We start from the raw sequence: 20,734 nt of genomic DNA, 5'->3' as shown, positions 1-20,734 counted from the left end.
TATACGTCCTAGGTGGGGGGAATTACGTGGAAGGGCTCACCACAGTCCACCGCGTCATAAAACTACCAGGCCCCCAAAAGTAAAGCACATTTGCCTCCCAGCACATTCTAAGATACTGTTCTGCTGGAAGATGGAGCCTCTTAAAAGCTGCAAGCCTTCCTTCTGCCCTCCTGCGGCTGGTGTCTATTTGGAAATGGCCTCGGAGGGGCAGTGGAGTATGCCGGGGCTGCCTGTACACCTGCAGCAGGAGATGACCAGCCCCTGTAGCCTCCTGAGCACAGCTGCAGGCGCTGTCAGAAGGGAGCCGAGAGGGCAGAGGTCGCTGGATCGGGCTTCTCAGAGGAAGTGGGACTTGAGGAATCCCTGTTCCCTGTGGGTTTGCCCTGTGGACCCTGCAGACACTGCAGGGCCCCCATTCTCCCCTCTGAGTAGCAGCAGTGCTCACTGCCTTGGGCCTTGATGGGCCCTTAGGCAGTGTCCAGCCCGGGTTTAGGGACTCGTCCTTTTGGGCACACACTGGCGTGTGTCACGAGATGGCACATCTCCCAGGAAATCAGCTGTGTTGGGCTGGGATCATGCCTCACTCTTCCTCTACTAGGTCCAACCCATGACTCTTGTCTAGACACAAGCATTGATTCCGTGTTGGGGTGAGATTTTATGATCCCAGGGGATCTTCACTTCCCATAAAGTACCCCATTGTCTGCCTACCCCCTTTACGACACAGTGCATTTCAGAGGCACCCAGGTCAGCAGATTTGAAGGGCATGTGGAAGGTCCACCTACTCACCAAAACCCTATTGCCCTTACTTCCAACATTGTACAATATGTAAAATTCAACTATTAAAATTCATATCTGGGCTTCCCTGGTGGCACAGTGGTATATATATATATATATATATAATGTCCCTCCTTCTTACCCCTGGCGCTGTCTTATGCCCTTATGCTACACTATTTTTTCATTATTCTGAAGCTTTTATCACTATCTAACATATTATTTTACTTATGCACTTTGTTTCTTGTTTATTGTCTGATTTTCTTCTGGATTGTAAGTCACAAATACAGTGATCTTTACTGAAAAAAAAATTCATATCTAGGAATTCCCTGCTAAAACATAAAAGTTCCCTCTTCATAGAAAAGTCACAATTCTACTCCTTCCTGTGTTAAATTTCTTAATACAATAAATTAGTAAGGAATGGATTTCTCAGCTCGCTTTCCTATGCAATTAGGTCAGAAGGAAAAGGCCGTTTTGATAAGGTGTAACGATTTGAATAGGAATTTGTATTTATTCATTCAATTAATATTTGCTGAGTACCTACTGAGAACAAGGCTCGGGGGTTCAGAAGTGGCAGGAAGGAAAGAAGAAAACTAATGTGAATGAAGCCATGCTGTGTGCTAGGGATTTCCATGTTATCTCATTTAATCATCACATATACACCTGCAAAGAAGGTTATTTCCATGATCAGAAGAGGAAATCCAGGCTCCAAAAGTACCCCCAAATCTGTAGAGCTTGGAAGTGCTAAAGTCAGGATTCAGACCCTTATATTCTGACTCCAAGATACCCAACATCGTCTCTCCAGGGAACCAACGGTGCCAATAGGTACCAGGAGGAAGGGTTGCTGAGGGGCAAGAAGACCCATACAATGGAAGATGAGGGAGCCAAGGGCCTCCTCCATCCACTTCGCTTTTAATAGCCCCTTGACCTGTGATCAAGCAGTAGAGCTTATTTTAAAACCATCCTGAGGATGGGTCTACTTTGAGTTATCCTACCCTGTTACTGTCCAACGGGGTTTTAATAAGCGCCCAACATGTGCCAGGCACCGTGCTAGGCCCAGGGCCCAGCCGAGACCCCCATCGCCAACAGCACCGGCTCCGCGTGAGTGATGTGAGCAGAGAGGGGACATCCGCTCCCACGGAGCCTGGCCTGCTTCAAGGGGAGGCCGCGGGGCCTCAGGCGCCGGCTCCAGGCGGCCGAGTCAGCACGGTCTCCGCTCAGGGACCCTGATCACCCAAAGCGCCCTCGCGGGCTCACGTGTGCCACCCACCCCGGGCCGCGTGCGGCCGCCGCCTGGGCTTGAGGACACCCCAGCTCCGCGGCCGCCGGCGCTGGGAAGGGCGGGGAGCGGGGACGCAGAGCGCGGCGGCCGGAACGCGAAGGGGCTGCCAGCCAGGGGCCACTTGCCTGCTCCCGGGAGGGGCGCCGGTCCCCGTCCCCGCAACTGGGGACACCCGGTGGGGCTCGGTTCTAAACCGGGTCATCAGGCTGCCAACAGTCTTGTCACGGGACGCGCTGCAGCGGGGGCCACAAGCAGGGGGACCACCCTGGACGGATTCCCCTCCAGGCCACCCTCGCCCCCCAGCAGCTAATAGTCTCCTGCCGAGAAAGTTCAAGTGCAGAAAGGAAACTGGAGCCTGGGAGGAGCGGGCGAGGCCTCTGGTCTGCAGCGGGTGGCAGCCCACCGCGGGACAGGGGGTCGGCGGTGGGTGGAGCCTCAGGGCATTTTGCTCTCCATCCTCCGCAGCTCTGCTTTGGACGTTGGCAATTTTTCCCTCCTGAGGGATGGATGGATGCCAATGTGAAAAATGGATGTTACGGTGCAATAAGGAAAAGACATATAATAATAAGGGGATTTTAAAAAAACACGTAGCGATAATTTCCAAAAAAAAGAAATACAGGTGGCCGATAGAGCCTGAAGAAAAGAAAGGTCAACCTCACTAGTAGCAAAAGAAACGTTGGTTAAAACAGAATAACTCCCCCCGCCCCTTATCAGATGGAGAAAGGTCTGAAAGCATGGTCATAGCTAGAATTTTGAGGTTGTGGCGAAATCCACATACTTCAGGCCGACGTGTACCCTAGCACCGTCCTTCTGGAGGCAGTTACTATAGTTTTGCAGAAGCGTTCACTTTTTAACAGCCCTTTGACCCAGAAATTTTGCCTTTAGGAATTTATCCCAAGACTGTGGAAAATTTTAGCTACAAGGATATTCATTTCAACTATGCGAACAGCAGTAAAAAATTTACTGGTAAGATTATTCAATCTTATGGTGCATTCATAAGATTGAACACTATGTGATAAAAATCTTGTAAAAGTCAATGAGGCATGATGTTTGCAATATACTGGTAAATGTGAAAAGCAGTTTAACAAAAGAGTATGTAGAAAATTATTGTAAGTTTTAAGAGGAAATATATATGTACAGAAGAAAGGCTGGAAGGGGTGTACACCAGAGCGTTGACAATCATTGTCTCCAATAGGGGTATTGCAAATTCTTTTCTACTTTTTACTTGTTTGTGTTCTCCAGAGTTGTATCACCAAGTTGTATAACTTTTGCAATAAGAAAGAAAAAACCATAAAAGTTATTTTGAAAAAGAAAAGAGAAGCATCTGGGTCTAATATTTTACAATTCCCCAGAGAGTCGGAGAAGCCCCACAAAGGAAGCAAGAAATTCAGGAGCACTTTTGTAGGAAAGATTTAAGAGTTGAACACTAGCCATTCATTCCCACAGATTAGAGAGTCCAAGAAGTTGGGCAGAGCAGTTTATAGATACGCAAATCCAGAGATTACGATTTCCTCTTAAAAAATTACAGAACCACATACTTTTTCCATTTCTTTTTGAGATGTGAATAGACAATCTTGCAGGCCTCTGTAGCTCTCGCGTGAGGGGGAGCTTGGGAGATGGTAAGAAAATGCTGGACTGGGGCTGTTAGAGCACAGAGGTGAAGGTGAAGGACACAGGTCAGCCTGCTGCCCTCGTTCAGAACCTGCCTTGCCACTTAACCGACAGTGCAACCTGAGGCAACTTGCTGAAACTCTCTGTGCCTTGATAATAATGGTGTTTGCCCCATTAAGTGAATTAATACAGCAGAATGTTGAGAATCATGTTTTTAAACATTAAATCATGTGTACGTTTTACAATGTACCCAAGATTTGTTTTAATCAGGTGTGGAAAGACACAGACACAGAAATGACTGTCATGGAGGAAGAAGGTTATAGTCACAGATCCCTAGAATCAAGGAGGCCTGGCACACCATGCAGGGCCACATGAAGAAGCACCAGGGTTGGTCAGAGGCAGGAGTGAGGGGAAAATGTGGGTAAGAGCATCTACTATGACTGTCACAGTAGGCAGGCTAATCAGGTTAAGGATTGATTAGTTGAATAATTTCACCTCTCTCTGGGGCATAAGGGCATAGGGACCAGCTCTTCTTATCTGGTACCTGGTCTTAGAGTTGATTAGGGCAGGGGGTTAGTGGCCCAGAGTGTGAGATCTTGAGAATGGAAATAGTTGGGAAGGTATAGCTCTGGACTGATTGGTTTACACATGCAGAGTACACTCGTGAGTGAGTCCTTTATCATCTCTAAGAATTAACCAGAAAGTGGGTAGCGTAGTTTCTGAGTAGTCGCTCTCCAGAGTCAGCATAGACCCCAGATATCAAAACGGCAGAAATACAGAAAACAAAAAGGCATGATTCATACACAGTGCCTGCATAGAGGAGGCACTTTATAATGTTAACTTCATATTGGTTGTAGGTCTGTCACTCTGTGGGACCTTTGGCAAGTCATGGACTTCCTGTCTTAAATTTCTGCCAGATAAGGATATAGACACTGGCTACAAGAGGAAAAACTTTCCTGAGTTCAAAGTCAGGCCACCTGGCTCAGGTGGTTCCATCCATGAATGTTCACTGATTTCCTGTAGGCAAACCACAGCTAGAACATGAATGCCCTGTCAGTTCCTATTAGAACCATGGCAAGAGCATGTCTGCTTTACCCACATGAGGCCTAATGTGTAGCAGGAGCTCAATGAATGTTTATTGAATGAGTAAATCAATTTGATACTGTGACCTCAACGGAAATGAACAGAAATAGACTTTTTTTCCTTTTAAATCATTTCCAAATATTGGGGGATTTAATGGTTATTATTCTTTTATGATTGGTGTATAGCTTAATTCTACTGTAGTCAGGGAACACAGTGTGTGATTCCATTAGATGTGGTGAGACTTGCTTTATGACCCAGGTTAGGGTCCATTTGGGTAAATCTTGCATGTGGACTTGAAGCAAGTCTGTCTTCTGAGTCCAGTTGACAGAAACTTGTCAGTTAGGTCGCCATTTCTTTGTCATACTGTTCACTTCTTTAGTACAAGGATTTTTTGTCTGCTTCTCCTGATGAATGGTGTGTAATATCTCCCACTCTGATTACAGATTTGTTGTTTTCTTCCTATTAGTTCTGTCAATATTTATTTCATACATGTGGAGTCTGCGTATACAAACTGAGAAGAGTTAGTTAATATCTTCCTGATGGACTGACTCTTTCATCATCATAAGTTTTTGTCTTCAGTAACACTTTTTGTCTTAAAGTTGACTTTATCTTACTTTGTACCAACTCTTTTTGGATGAATGTGTGTGTGGTAAATCTTTTTCCATCCTTTTACTTTAAACCTCTTGGTCTTCCATAGGAAATAGAAAATATTGTTTTGTTAAATCCATTATGACAATCTTTGTCTTTTCATTGCAGTATCGTCTAACGAAATTACTGATATATTTGGTTTTAAATCCACCATCTTACTATTTTTTCTATTTGTGACAACTCTTCTATGTTACTTTTTCTCTGCTTTATTGCTCTAATTTTGGATTAATTGGGATTTAAAAAAAATAATTCCATCATTTCTCCCCTTTATTGCCATGTTCATTCTACTTTTTTTCTCTTCTTATGCTGATTACATAAAGACTACAGTATGCATCTAACTAAGACTATTACGATTTGCTGAAGTCTAATAGAAAAGAGTACTTTCATCACTTCCCAGATAGTGCAAAGACCTTGGAACACTTCCATTTAATCCCCTTCTACCTTTTGTGCTGTTTTCACCATGGTATTTTAATGACACATATATTGTAAACCCCATAAGACATTATTATTTTACACAGTTGATCTTCATTCAGATTTACCTGCATAGCTCCCCCTTCCATTTCCTTCATTCCACATCTAGGATGATTTGTCCTGTGGTCTGAAGAACTCCCTTTAGTATTGTCATCTTGGAAAACTCTGATGACAAAGTCTCTCGACTTTTTTTTTTTTTTTTAAATAAATTTATGTATTTGGCTGCGTTGGGTCTTCGTTGCTGCGCGTGAGCTTTCCCTAGTTGCGGCGAGCAGGGGCTACTCTTCGTTGCGGTGTGCGGGCTTCTCTCACTGCGGTGGCTTCTCTTGTTGCAGAGCATGGGCTCTAGGAGCGTGGGCTTCAGTAGTTGTGGCACGTGGGCTCAGTAGTTGTGGTCCATGGGCTCTAGAGCGCAGGCTCAGTAGTTGTGGTACACAGGCTTAGCTGCTCCGCGGCATGAGGGATCTTCCCGAACCAGGGCTCGAACCTCTGTCCCCTGCATTGGCAGGCAGATTCTTAACCACTGCACCACCAGGGAAGTCCTCTCTCCACTTTTGTGAAAACCTTTATTCTCTCCAGGGGGTACAGAATTCTAGGCTGACTTATTTTTTTCAACCCTTCGAAACTGTCATGTGATTATCTTCTTTGTTTCCTTGTTTTTTGTTGAGAGGCCAACTGTTACCCTTACTGCTGCTCCTTTGAAGGTAATACTCCTTTTAATACTCCGGCTGCTTGTAAGCTGTCCTATTTGTCTTGGATTTTCCATGGTCTGATTTTGATGTGCCCTGGTATGGTTTTTTTTTTGTAAACTGTACTTCTTGGGCTTGTTATCTTTCATCAGTTTCGTATAATTCTTGGCCATTATCTTTTCAAGTATTTCTTCCAGACGTCCTCTCTCTCCTCTTTTGGAATTCCAATTATACGGATGTTAGATCTTTCTAACACGTAGAAAGTAACTCTGTCCTAACTTCTAGAGTTTAGCCCTTCAGGGACCCCTATCTGAAAGCCTGGGGCTATTTAACGGGGCCCTTCCTCCTTGGCAGGCTCTGAACTCCAATTTTTTGTGTCCTCAGTCCTGGGAGGATGCCTGAAGTTTTGCTTAGCTTCCCAGCCTGTTGGCAACTGCCTTGGAATTGGCAAATGGCTTAAGGGGAAAAGCAGACACGAGTGTCAGGCTCACCTCACTGTACTTCCCATCTCTCTGGATTCTTGAGTCCTTGCTGCCTCGATACCTCTCCAGTGTCTTCAGATACATGCTTTTAGTGTTTTACCTACCCTTTCCAGTTGTCCTTGGTGGGAAGGTTTATCTGTTACAAGCTAGTCTGCTGTAGCCAAAAACACATGGTACTGTGTGGAAATGACAAGAGATGGCTTCTGCCCCTGGGACTGAGTGTCCATTAAAGCCTGATACGACACTGGTGTAAAGCACAAGCAGGATGCTATTTTAAAGAGAATCAGAGAAGACATTGATCTTGATTAGGAGCATCTGGGAAGCTTTCCTTGAAGAACAGGAAGGATCGTGACACACACTTTTCGGAGGGAAGGGGAGGCGTGGGGATGGAGCACATCGATCGAGGTGGGAAAACTTAAGCCACTCTAGGCTGATATGATTGGATGGGTGACACGTGAAGGGCTGGAGTCAGGGCAAGGAGAGAAGTGTTGGAACTGAAGCCAGGAACGTAGGTATGTTCCACCTTATAAAGGCATCTGTGTCCCAGGTGGAATTTGGACATTTTTAATACGTGATAGTGGATCATTGATGTTTTGGTAGCTTGGGGTTGACTACTTCTGGCTTTGCCTGCACAAACAGTGCAACTCCGGTGAAGTCTGGCAGAAAAGTCCTCTCTCTCTGCTTCTTGATATTCTCCCTCGTAGAGTAAGAATCCTCATCCCTGGCTACTCCACCCATGTCTCAAGGTTCTAGTGAGGCGTAGATGAGCTCGTGGATGCCAATGTGCTGGGACAGGAGTGAAACGTGGCCAGGGCGGAGGAGGCGATGAGGGGTCCCTTCAGAGCCACGTACTAGCCTGTCAGGCTGTGGTCTGAAGAGGGCCGTTGCAGGAACCCCACAACTTTCTGGCCTTGTTTGTGAGTCACGGGATGAGGATGGCTGGATCTCCAGTGAACCAGAGGGCCTTCTGAAGTCCTCGGTCCTGACTGCCCCCCGAAGCTGTGGCATCTCTGCCCCAAAACCCAGGATGGGACCAGGCACTGTCTGGCCATCCCAACAGATGTGGAACTGCCTCTCTCCGAGTTAGATCATCCCTCCCAGGTGTTCTGGGCACTTATCTGGTCCTTCCTTGTTGGTGATGTGCCATGAACTGAGTCATACAATTGGCCTAACCCTCTGTACCTGGTTAATAGAGAATGTATGATGTGTTGCTGTAGCTTTCACCTGCTGGTCCTGGTTTCCTTTGGGGGCCCCATCTTCCAAGTCTACTTCCTCTTCCATGAAATACACCTGCAGTCCTTTAAGACAGTCTTCCTAGCTCTCTGAATTATGGAAGGATCAAGGTACATGAACTAAGTTCTTATTTCCCGCTCTAGGACCTCATCCTGGAATTCATAGAGGTAGGCTCCACCTGGGTACGGTGACCACAATCTTGAAACTATAAAAATTTAAAAGTTTTATTTAGCAAATGCTCCTGTAGGGCTTATTATGTACCATTCATTTAATCCTCATAACAGTTCTGTGAGCTAGATATAATTATCATACCCATTTTATAGATACGAAACATCAAACAGCAGAGAGAAGTTAAGTATTTTGCCCAAGGTCACACAGCTAGTCAGTATCAGAATGAAAATGCAAACCCAGACTGTCTGGCTCCAGAGTCTGTGATTCCCCCTCCCCTTCACTCTGCTGTCCTGCTCTCCCTTGCCTAATGACGGGCCACTCAGCCCCTCTCCTGTTTGGTACAAAGAGCTTTATGCCTCCCTTCTGTGCACAGAGCGGGCTGGACTCAGCCCCCAGCAGCCCTCAGGGACGTAGACTATGTAAAGTGATGGAATTGTCGCCTGGGCATCCTTGGCTTCCCCAAGTGCTAGAGCAGTGCCTCAGGACTGCTCTGTGGGGCTACTCCACAGTTCAGCTAAGGACAGGCCCTGCGTGAGAGCTGTTTAAGGGGCTTTACCTCTGACCTCCTTGTTCAGTGGTCTCAGCCGTCTTGAGGTCCAGAGTATAAAACATAATGAGATCTGGGGTGTGGGTGGGCAGCATGTCGGGGTGTCTGGAGGCCTGGAGCCTGAAAGCAGAGCTATAGGAAGGTTCAGGTATGTGCGCAGCCCACGAGTAAGTAAAGATGGAGACTCAAAGCCTCGTAGTGTTATTCTCAGCACCCAGAAGATGCCGTTTCCATCCAGGTCAACTAACGTCCAGAGGGAGGAAGGCTACCTTACCTGGGAGTACCCGAGCCCTCTTCAACATACACTGTCACATCTGCGTTTCTCCAGCCACTCGGTACCTGGAACCAAATCACCTTTTCATTCCATAAACATGTCTTCCAACCTACCATGCTCACTCTGGAGGAGCCAAAGAAGGATGAGAAACAAGTCCTGCCCTTAAGCAGTTTGTAACCTCTTTGGGGATATGAAGGTGTCTGGGAGGGGTGAGGAGAAGGTCTAGATAATAAGCCCGCCTTGGAAGGAAGTCCCTGGGGGCTGCTTCAGTAGCCCACCGGAGGGCAATCTGTAGGTCCATCCATGTTGCTGCATATGGCATTATTCCATTATTTTTTATGGCTGAGTAATACTCCATTGTATATATGTACCACATCTTCTTTATCCATTAATGTACCTAGTCTTTTTAAAAAAAACTCTACTCAAATGGGGGCTTCCCTGGTGGTACAGTGGCTAAGACTCCCCGCTCCCAGTGCAGGAGGCCCGGGTCCAATCCCTGGTCAGGGAACTAGATCCCACATGCCGCAACTAAAGACCCCACGTACCGTAGCCTAGATCCCATGTGCCACAACTAAGACCCAGCACAGCTAAATAAATATTTAACAAAACAAAACAAACAAACAAAAAGACTCAAATGAAGTCTAAGTGTGCTCTGTTTCCTGCCAGGAGTCATCCTGGAAGAAAGCATTTCAAAGATCTGGGAAGGTGGTGGGCAGAGAAGTAGGACTTCCCGGTCCTGTCTAGCATAAGATGGGAGAAGCATAAGATGGGAGAAGAGAAGAGGTTGGAATCCGGAATGAGCTTTCAATCCTAAGCAAAAGAGTACGAAATCACTGGCCGTTTTCCAGATGTCCGTAACCCGAACCTCTCCTCTCTTCCAGGAAACTCCTGCCCATCCCTCCTGAGTGCCAAGTGTCCCCCTCCATCAGGTCTTCCAGCCCGAGGACAGGGATGGAGAGACCCGGAGGCTCCTGCCTTTGCGGCTGTCTGTCTGTGCTCGCCCTCCTGCCCGCCCTGAGCCTGGCGCAGTACGGGAGCTGGCCCCACTACCCCGAGTACTTCCAGCAGCCTGCCCCGGAGTACCACCGGCCTCAGGTGCCCTCCGACGTGGTCAAGATCCAGCTGCGCCTGGCGGGCCAGAAGAGGAAGCACAGCGAGGGCCGGGTGGAGGTGTACTACGATGGCCAGTGGGGCACCGTGTGTGACGATGACTTCTCCATCCACGCTGCCCACGTCGTCTGCCGGGAGCTGGGCTACGTGGAGGCCAAGTCCTGGACCCCCAGCTCTTCCTATGGCAAAGGGGAAGGTAAACCACTCTGCGCTTGGGAACCGAGCACTGGGGTCACCTGGAGAGCCCGGGCACAGGCTTCTAGGGGGATAGACTGGCAAACGGAGCTGCAGTTACTGTCAAGTAGCAATTCCTGATAATACGCCATCTGGGCAGCCTCCATGTCTGTGCTGGAAGGTAGGAGCGGAGGGGTGCCAGGGAGGGGGACAGTGACCACTGGTCCTGCGTTGCCCAGGACTTTCCTGGTTTTAGCACACGAAGCCTGGCAGCCTGGGAAACTCCTGGTCCTGGGAAACCAGGCTGGTTAGTGACCCTAGGGAGCGGCTGAAGTCAGTCTGTGGTTATCTCTTGAGCCCTGTGCCCTGCCTGGGGCTGCATCAGCCAGGGGGAGACGGTGTCTTTCTTCCACCCCCTGGAAGGAGTGCCTTTTGCTCTTTGTCACAAAGGCTGCCCATAGGCTAGTGTCCCCTGACTCTTCCACCCTCCTGTCCCGGTAGAGTTCACACTTTTAATACCAACGTGCTGTTCTGGGCTTGGCCAGGACAGGAACCGAGTTGCTTTGGGTTTTTCACTTTGATTGGCTTCTTCTTTCCTCCCTTTTTAAGTCAATACACTGAAAAAAAAATTGGGGGGGGGGTAATTTTGAGGGAGGGCAGGTGTTAGAGCCCAGAACCTTGGGCTTAGTCCTGTGTCGATCTAACTACCTATATGCTTTGTGGGAAGACATTTATTCTCCTTGCCCTCAGTTTCCTAATCTGGAAGTTAGGCTAAGAACTCTTGAAACTGTCATAGTCTGTGGTCTTAAATAAGAAAGTAGATAAGGGTCAAGGACATTATTTAAAAATAAAATCTGGACTTCCCTGGTGATGCAGTGGTTAAGAATCTGCCTGCCAATGTAGGGGACATGGGTTCGATCCCTGGTCCGGGAAGATCCCATATGCTGCAGAGCAACTGAGCTCGTGCGCCACAGCTACTGAGCCTGTGCTCTAGACCCCGCGAGACACAACAACTGAAGCACGCATGCCACAACTGCTGAAGCCCCGGTGCCTAGAGCCCGTGCTCCGCAACAAGAGAAGCCACCACAATGAGAAGCCCACGCACCACAATGAAGAGTAGCCCCCGTTCGCCACAACTAGAGAAAGCCTGTGCGCAGCAACAAAGACCCAACGTGGCCATAAATAAGTAAATAAATAAATAAATAAAATAAAGTCTCCAGCTGGAGTGCCCCTCCTTGGGTTAGTAAAGCAAAAGCAGCTCCTCCACCTGGCCAAGCAGCTGCACAGGTGTCAGCGTGGGCCTGGCTGCTGGAATCAATCAGAGGTGCCCAAACTCTCATCCTGGATAAACGGATTAGTGCCACACCAACGGCATAGAATCCCCTGGGGTGCTATCCCATGATGTTCAGAATCAAGGTCTGCGCTGGAATCTAGGACTCTGTAACTTTTGGAAGCCTCCCAAGTGGTTGCACATGTAGCCAAGTTTGGGAGTCACTGAAATAGATCATTGTTATGGTCCCTTCCGACCCTTGCTTACGGTTATTCTAGAAATTATAGGAGAAGGAAATAGCACCTCATACATGTCTCACCTCTGTGTAATTGAATACGTCTTTTTGGAATAACCGGATCAAGACACGGCAGTTAGAGTAAAATGTTCTCTGAAGTTGGCTCTGGGTTCCTTAACTATGACATGAGTAAAAGCAGCACAGATGAGTCAGCATATGCTGTTTTAAAACCCATTTGCTGTCTTTGTTACAAAAACTCTGGACACTTCTCCATCCTTTCACATCTTCCTTTATTCTGCTAGCTGAGTGTTCTGGGGGTAACATCAGATTTATGTTTTCTATTCCAGGCTCTCTAAGCCTAATTATTTTATAACAAGTGTTTTCCAATGACTTTGGGGTTTTTCTAGTGACATCTTTATTTTCTTTCTACCCAAACAAAATGTACCTGTCCTCAGGTAAGATGGATATGGTTTTTCCCCATCCCATGTTCACCTGCTCAGGAGCAGCCGTGGGGGGGGCTGGAGAGGTGAGTTAGCCTGGCTCAAACTTTGCCATCCAAGGATGATGAAGGGAGAAAAGTTCACAAGAGTGGAGGGAATTTTCAAGGGAATGATTAAAATCGCGGTCCATGAAGTCCCCACTGGGTAAGTAGGAAGGTACTCCATGGAGCCGTTGAAGGACTGGGGAAAGCTGCTAGGATCGATGGGTTGTGGGTTGAGATTGCAGTGCTAGAATGAGTGTGCTAGAAAGATGGAGTTGTAGGTGCAGATGTATAGCAGAAGTGTTGAAATGGAGATTGGGGAGGGAGTGCAAAAGTCTGTAATGTCAAGGTCTAAGCTATGACCATGGGATGCTAGCTGATGCAGGGTGGAGGAGAGTCATTGGAGGGAAGGAGGTATAGTAACTTAGAGTATTGGAAGGGTCCTCTCTGGGGCTATTGAGACCATCGAGACTTAGGAAAGAAAAAGTACCAAAGAGAGGAAGGGAGAAACTGATGCTAAAAATTTTCACTGTCATGTCTCTAGGACTTTAAGGATTATGCTGTCTATGTAAAGCGGTACTCGGTTTATCATGAGAGATCATGTAAAATGTATTTGAATCTCATCAGCGTCAGTTTAGGATTTTTAACACTGGGTACAAGGGGGTCACTCAGTAAATATTAATCAACTGATTCAGTTTGATTTGGAAGGCAGCTATGCTCACCACCAACGCTGATTCAGATTGACTTTGAAGAATATTAAAAACAGTTGGCATAGTGACCAGTGCCCTGGGGTGTGCTCCGATGGGGTTTAGTCGGCTCTGTGGATGAACCGGAAACGCTGTAGGTGAACCTGTGAGAGGCCACTCGCCCAGGAGTGCCGCCGTCATCAACTCCTCTGAAGTTCAGGCTGTAGTAATGAAGCTGGGGAGAACATCCATGGACCTTCTAGGTTCTGCAGCCTAGCCTTTCAATAGATTTTTTTCTCCCAAAACATCTCTGAGCTCAGAGAAATCATGGGCCCTTTTAGAACGTTCTAGAGGGGACAGCTGCCCCATTTCTTACCTCCTGGATGGCCTCACAGGCACCCGAACCTCAGATGGTTGCTCTCCTTTGCCTGTCCTCAGATCTGAGGTTAGATGTGATTCCCCCTCACTCCCTCGTTCTTCAGATCAGAGTGACAAAGCCAGCAGGTGATCACAGTGGGGTCCTGAAGCTCTTAAGTTGAATGATTTCCATTGCCCCAACAGCCCTGGGGAGTACTGGCATTAAAATAGAATTTTATTTATGATGTTTATCCTCCAGATGATCTGTTAACTTGTTTGTACGCCTCTTCTCCTTTCATCGGGAGAAGGATTTCTTAGACGAAATGAATGGAAAGAGTAAAATGGAGTGTTGCTTCGGATTGGCATTTTGCATCCAAAGTTTGAGCCCCATCTGCGTCCCTAGTGCCACTTTCCTAGCAGCTCTGAGATGGCACGTACTGAACTGTGCCCGGAAGCACCCCGCATTCCAACAGCAGAACAAGAGCTGGTTGCTTTGGAATCAGAACCGTCTAGTTGTTAGGCATTAAGCATACAGGAAAAAAAAATAGCATGAAATCAGGCCAAATTAGTTTATCATGCCTGCATCTGGGGCTAAGTAGAAATTTACATTTCCACTATCTAAGAAAGTAACTGGTGGGAATGCCTAGAGGGTAGAATTATTGGGGGTGAATTGAAGCTTCTTAAGAAGGCAACTCTTTGGGATAATAGTTCCCATTAGCGCTCCAGGGTGCTAATTTCAAATCTTCCTTATCAAAAAGTAAAGCAGGCCTTGGGACATCTGTTTTGCAGCTCTTCCTGCTGCTTTTAGCTGTGTGCTGTCCTGTTTCCCATCTCCTTAGCCAGGGTGGTTTCTCTCACTGCAGATGGAATGAGGGCTCTGTTTCTTTTCACCGTCTCTGTCCATTCAGCAGCTTTGCTACAGAATGTTCCAAAGAAGAGGCCCCGCTTCGAACGTGGAGGGTCTTTTCCGTTGCTAGTACTTAGCAAGACAAACATAGGTTTGTTGTTGAAACAGCAATCGATTAGGGAGCATATGTTTCAGTGGAGCTTGATGGCTTGGAAACGAGGCCAAACTGAGAAACCAGTTGGAAAACCTCAGCCCAGATGTTTTCAATAAGCCCTTTGTTCCCCTCAGTATGTCTGAGGTGCTCTCCTTTGAGGCCTGAGCAGCCAGCCATCTGTCGCAGCAGACAGGTCTCAGCGGGGCCTCGAAGTCAGGAGACTGGCCCCGGGTCCCCTCTGACCGTGAAGAACCTCAGATTCTCCTTGGTTTTCTCATCTTTACAATGGGAGTGTTTTTTATCTGCTTTTTCCTTGCATCATGGAAACAACAGAATTCATTGTTTTTCTGACTTACTGGAAGGAGGAAGGAGAAAGGGAGGGTGAACACATACTAGGCACATATGTTATCTCACTGAATCTCCATGGCGACCTATTTGTTGGTATCGTTATTTTTCCTTGAGAATGGGCTTGGTGAAGTAGTTGACCCAGTCACGTGGTGCCCAAGCCTGAGTCAGAGAGAATTTGAACCCAGGTTTTCTGACTCCATTATACTATAGAGCAGGGGTCCCCAACCCCCAGGCCATGCACTGGTACTGGTCCGTGGCCTCTTAGGAACTGGGGCGCACAGCAGGAGGTGAGCGGCAGGTGAGCGAGTGAAAGCTTCATTTGCCGCTCCCCAGCGCTTGCATTACCGCCTGAACCATCCCCCCCCGCCCCCTCAGAAAACTTGTCTTCCACGAAACCAGCCCCTGGTGCCAAAAAGGTCGGGCACCACAGTACTAGAGTCCTCCTGGAGTCCTGAGAAAAAGGGGAGCTTTGACTTTGTTTCCTTTCACTGCGTAGTAATACTAATAAAACTCACTACTTGAAAACCCTCTAGCACTTAACATTTAAAAAAAATTTTAATTGCGGTAAAATGCGCGTAACATCAAACGTGCCATCTTAACCATTTTTCAGTGTACGGTTCAGTAATGTTAAGTACATTCGCACTGCTGGGCAGCCCCTCTCCAGAACACGTTTCACCTTGCAGATCTAAAACTCTATACCCATTAAATAACCGCTCCCCAACTCCCCCTCCCCCAGCCCCTGGTAAACACCATCCTACTCTCCGTCCCTATGATTTTGACTACTCTCAGTACTTTATATATGTGGATTCGTACAGTATTTGCCTTTTCGGGACTATTTCACTTAGCGTAATGAACTCAGGGTTCATCCATGTTGTAGCATGTGTCAGAATGCCGTTCCTTTTTCGGGCTGAATAATATTCCAGCGTATGTATAGACCACAGTTAGTCAGTGGACACCTAGGTTGCTTCTACATTTTGGCTACTGTGAATGATACTGTAATGCATGTGGGGGTACTGATATCTCTTTGAGACCCTGCTTTCAATTCTTTTGGATATATACCCAGAAGTGGGAATTGCTGGGTCATATGGTAATTCTATTTTTAATTTTTTTGAGGAACCACCGTACTGTGTTCTACAGGGGCTACACCATTTTGATAGGGATAGGGTAGGATAATCCAATAGTTTAAAAATCCCACGGAGAGATCATGGACAGAGAGGGAACTTTGGGAGACCCCTGTAAGTTAATGATCACTCAAGAAAGCAGGCTTGCTTAGCAATAAAACCATGCAATAGAAGCGCGAGACAGGCCTCAAGACAATGAAACAATGGTAGGAAAATGACACCTATATCCTGCCACTGAGGTCAGTAAGTTAACGATTCCTAGGACTTGTTCCTCTGCATGCACTAAAAACAAAAATACAGGAGAAAGATGACATTCCAAAGTAGAAGACCCTCGTTATACTGAAACCTGAGATGATTTACCTTATTTGAGCATGGATTGCCACCTTTTTTGCTAATTGCCATAGCGCCATGACAGTCCTGGTTGGGCCACAGAGGGACAAAAAACTCTCCCCCGCCCAATGTGGAGGAGGGAATGATGATGGAAGTCTGATGTCTACTCGAGAATGAGGAAGAAGGTGGTCTTCTACCCCTCCCCACTTTTCCTCTGATTATAAAAATGTAGTTCACCCAGCTCTTGGGGCAGCACTCCCTTGCCTACCTGCTTGTATGTCTCACAAGAGTCCTATATTATTAAATCCACCTCTTACCTATCACTTTGCCTCTTGCTGAATTCCTTCTGTGCCAAGACATAAAGAACCTGAGCTCCACCGAGCCCTGAGACGTGTTCTGTGGTTTCGGGGTTACCATCCTGCCAACAGTGCACAAGCCTTCCAATTTCTCCACATCCTTGTCAACACTTGTTATTTCCTGTTGTTGTTTTTGTTTTGATAGTAGCCGTCCTAATGGGTGTGAGATTGTGTCTCATCGTGGTTAACCCTCTAGCACTTTGCACTCAGAATTCCCCACTTACTGCAAATCAGGTAAATGCACAGGAGGTGAGCAGAGTACCACGGCCTCCCAGGCAGATTGCCCAGCTAGAAACCAGCCCTGCCTTCACCTGACTTCTAGAAACATGAGGAGGAGGCTCTGTGGGTTAGCCTAGCTGGGCCATCTGTGGATGGGAAACATCAGGAAGTGGAAAGAGCACCGAAAGGACCAGGGTTCTGGGTTCAGGAAGGTGGCCTTGCACGATGAGTTGCCTTCTCTGAGCTTGTGTCACCATCGTCATCATCGTTACCATTTTTTTTTTCTTTTTGCGGTACGCGGGCCTCTCACTGTTGTGGCCTCTCCCGTTGCGGAGCACAGGCTCCGGACGCGCAGGCTCAGCGGCCATGGCTCACGGGCCCAGCCGCTCTGCGGCATGTGGGATCCTCCCGGACCGGGGCACGAACCCGTGTCCCCTGCATCGGCAGGCGGACTCTCAACCACTGCGCCACCAGGGAAGTCCCATCGTTACCATTTTTTTAGTAACTATGGGCCAATGATAAATTAGGCACGTGTCATGTATTTAATCTGAACACGCCCCTGTCATTCGAGTGTCATTATTATCCCCACTTTACCGATGAGAAAAGGGAGCTTTGATCGGGATCGTACAGCTAAGTGGCTGAGCCAGAATTCCTATCAAACGGCTTAGTATCCAAAGTCCCTGTTCTTCCCATTATACCACGTGCCTTCTGAGCTTAAATCTGATTTCTACTCTAATCATGTTCAATCTGCCACACCCCTAAATCACATCCCTCTGGCAAGGGAATCCAGATGGTCTAGAAGTGTATGTAATATCTCAACACACTGACCAACTGCTGACCACGCACAGCTGCCAAACTTAGGGAAAAACTCTCCTTCTGTGTACGCCCTTGGTGCCCCCAGAGACTCAAACCTACTCTGACGTGGAGCTTGGCTTCTCTCTTCTCTGCTTCCTTAGGGCCCATCTGGTTGGACAACGTCTACTGCACCGGCAATGAGGGGACCCTTGCAGCCTGCTCCTCCAACGGCTGGGGTGTCACTGACTGCAAGCACACGGAAGATGTGGGTGTGGTGTGCAGTGACAAAAGAATTCCTGGGTTCAAGTTTGACAATTCGCTGATCAACAACATAGAGGCAAGTCATGTGCTCTTTTTTTTTTAAATTGAAGTGTAGTTGATTTACAGTGTTGTGTTAATTCCTGCTGTACAGCAAGTGATTCAGTTATACATATATACATTCTTCTGTATATTCTTTTCCATATGGTTTATCACAGGATATTGAATATAGTTCCCTGTGCTCTACAGTAGGACCTTGTCGCTTATCCATCCCATATGTAACAGTTTGCATCTGCTAATCCCAAACTCCCACTCCATCCCTCCCTCACCCTCCCTCTCCCTTGACAACCACAAGTCTGTGAGTCTGTTTCTGTTTCGTAGGTAGGTTCATTTGTGTCATATTTTAGATTCCACATATAAGTGATATCATACGGTATTTGTCTTTCTCTGTCTGACAAGTTCATGTGCTCTTGATGACTCCTTCATGTGAATGTTTTCCTTCTTCCATGTATCTCACTTCTCACCTATGATTCTGAGAAGTGTGTGTGATCACTTTTGTGGCAGGTGGGGGGACCTAAACCAATTTCATTTGGTGCCAGGGCAGTTGAGGAAGGATTTCTGGAGAAGAGGCTGCTATCAGTGGGGAAAGGGCATTCCAGACACAGAGAACGACTTGGACAAAGACACAAAGGCACGGAGGTGTGAACTGGGGATGAGCAGGTCGGTACCACTCAAGACTGTAATTATGAATGTGGAAATAGTGTGAAATGAAGCTAGAAAGGCCCGTGCTATGTACAGGAGCTTGCCCTTTGGAATAGGAAGGTGTATCAGCTAGCAACAGCAGTGTAACAAATTATCCCACCCCCGCTCATATTTTGCAGCAAACATGGATTGTCTTGAATAGCTTCTGAGGGTCAGGAATCCAGGAGTGGTCAGCCAGTTCACTCTGCTCAGAACATTTTATGAGGTTGCGGTCATGTTGTCAACTGGAGCTGGGGACTCCTCTCCCAAGTTGACTCCTGTGGTTGTCGGCAGGTTTTTGCTTCCTTCTGGCTGTCAGCTGGAGGCTTCTGGTCCTCTCCACACAACCTCCCAATAGGCTGCTTGAGTGTCCTTAAGACATGGCAGTTGTCTTTCTCTAGAGTGAGTGACTCAAAAGAGAAAGAGAGAGGGAGCAAAACATGGAAGCTGCATCTTTCATAACCTCATCTCGGAAGTGATGGGCCATCATTTCTGCTGTATTCTATTGGTCACTCAGAAAAACAGTATACAGTGTGGGAGGAGATTACCCAAGGGTGTGACTACAGAAGGTAGTGGTCATTTGGGGTCATCCTGGGGACTGGTTGCCATAAGACAGTTGTCCCAGATCTAGCTGGGGATGAGAATCACTTTTATTTTATTTTATTTTAAATTTATTTATTTATTTATGGCTGCGTTGGGTCTTCGTTGCCGTGCGCGGGCTTTTCTCTAGTTGCAGTGAGTAGGGGCTACTCTTTGTTGCGGTGCACAGACTTCTCGTCGCAGTGGCTTCGCTTGTTGTGGAGCATGGGCTCTAAGCGCGCAGGCTTCAGTACTTGTGGCACACGGGCTTAGTTGCATGTGGGATCTTCCTGGACCAGGGAACGAACCTGTGTCCCCTGCATTTGCAGGCGGATTCTTAACCACTACGCCACCATGGAAGTCTCCAGAATCACTTTTAAAATGCACTGGCACCTCATCCCAGACCTCCTAAATGAGAGTCTCCCACTATGGGACCAGGTTATTATTTTTAAGCTCTCTCAGATGATTCTGATGTTGCCAGCCTGACCCAAGTCAGCATTTGGGAATGGCAAAAGGGCTCGTGACCCTTCTACATTTATGGCTAAATTTCAGATTGATCTTTTCAACAAGTTCTCCAGCCAGAGAACAAAATGAACAAACATATAATGCAGTCCTCTTGTGTGCAACATATGTGGGGCTTAGGACAGGAAGATGAGGCAGCCAAGACTCCCTCCTCAGGGGGACTCCAACCCCCAAGGGAATGTTGGATCTGCCATGAATCCAGGCCAAGGAGCCTTCACTGTGCTTTAGCCTCCAGCTGACCTCAGGACAAAGGCTGAGAAGAGGTGACTCTTGAAATTGCCCTATTTGGTCTCCAGAGGAAGTTCTCCCCAGACTGTGGTCTTTACATTTTCCTCCCATGACTCAGTCTGTCCCAGTCTTTCTCATATGCTCCAGGAGCACACTGAGTATGCTGGGAGCTGGTCCAAGCCTGCATAATAGTGCAGAAAAGGATTCCCAGCCTTCTCTCCGCTGGCAGCATGAGACCACCTCTAGTTGACACTCTTCAAATGCTGCTGTTTTATTTGGGATAACTAGAAGAGATGGTTGCAGAGTTGATGTACTTTATTTAGTCTTCCAGTTCCTGATGACAGCTTTGCTTTACCATGAAGTTTATAATTTGGAGGGTGGACTTATCCAGTCCAGTTTCACATTTTCCGTCGCCACTCTTTATAACCTCATATGAAATAATTAGCAGCCACTCATATGTATCTCATCTTTCCAATGTTGGAAGCTCCAAAGGGCAGGGCTTAACATCTAATTCACCATCATATCCAATAAAAATAATGCTGGGTACCTAACGGGAGCAATATCTCCAATTCCCAAATTTTCTTCTTCCCAGAAATGAAAACCAAAGATCATTATCCACTTGGGTGAAGAATATCCTAGGATAGGGCTTCCCTGGTGGCGC

At 47.2% G+C, this 20,734-nt stretch overlaps 1 protein-coding gene across 1 annotated transcript in view; it reads left to right on the top strand.

Annotated features, from left to right (window-relative positions):
• LOXL2 (lysyl oxidase like 2) overlaps positions 1 to 20,734 on the top strand; it is a 100,046-nt gene that overhangs the window by 18,747 nt on the left and 60,565 nt on the right. The window contains exons 2-3 of the mRNA XM_024747779.1: positions 10,144 to 10,568; positions 17,907 to 18,082. Coding sequence (XP_024603547.1) covers positions 10,214 to 10,568; positions 17,907 to 18,082 — 531 coding nt within the window. The 5' untranslated portion in view covers positions 10,144 to 10,213. The remainder of the gene's footprint in view (positions 1 to 10,143; positions 10,569 to 17,906; positions 18,083 to 20,734) is intronic.

Source organism: Neophocaena asiaeorientalis, unplaced genomic scaffold (assembly GCF_003031525.2).
Source record: "Neophocaena asiaeorientalis asiaeorientalis breed wild unplaced genomic scaffold, Neophocaena_asiaeorientalis_V1.1 scaffold429, whole genome shotgun sequence".
NCBI lineage: Eukaryota > Metazoa > Chordata > Mammalia > Artiodactyla > Phocoenidae > Neophocaena > Neophocaena asiaeorientalis.
The sequence above is the reverse complement of the archived record's forward strand: the minus strand, read 5'-3'. Positions and strand labels throughout refer to the sequence as shown.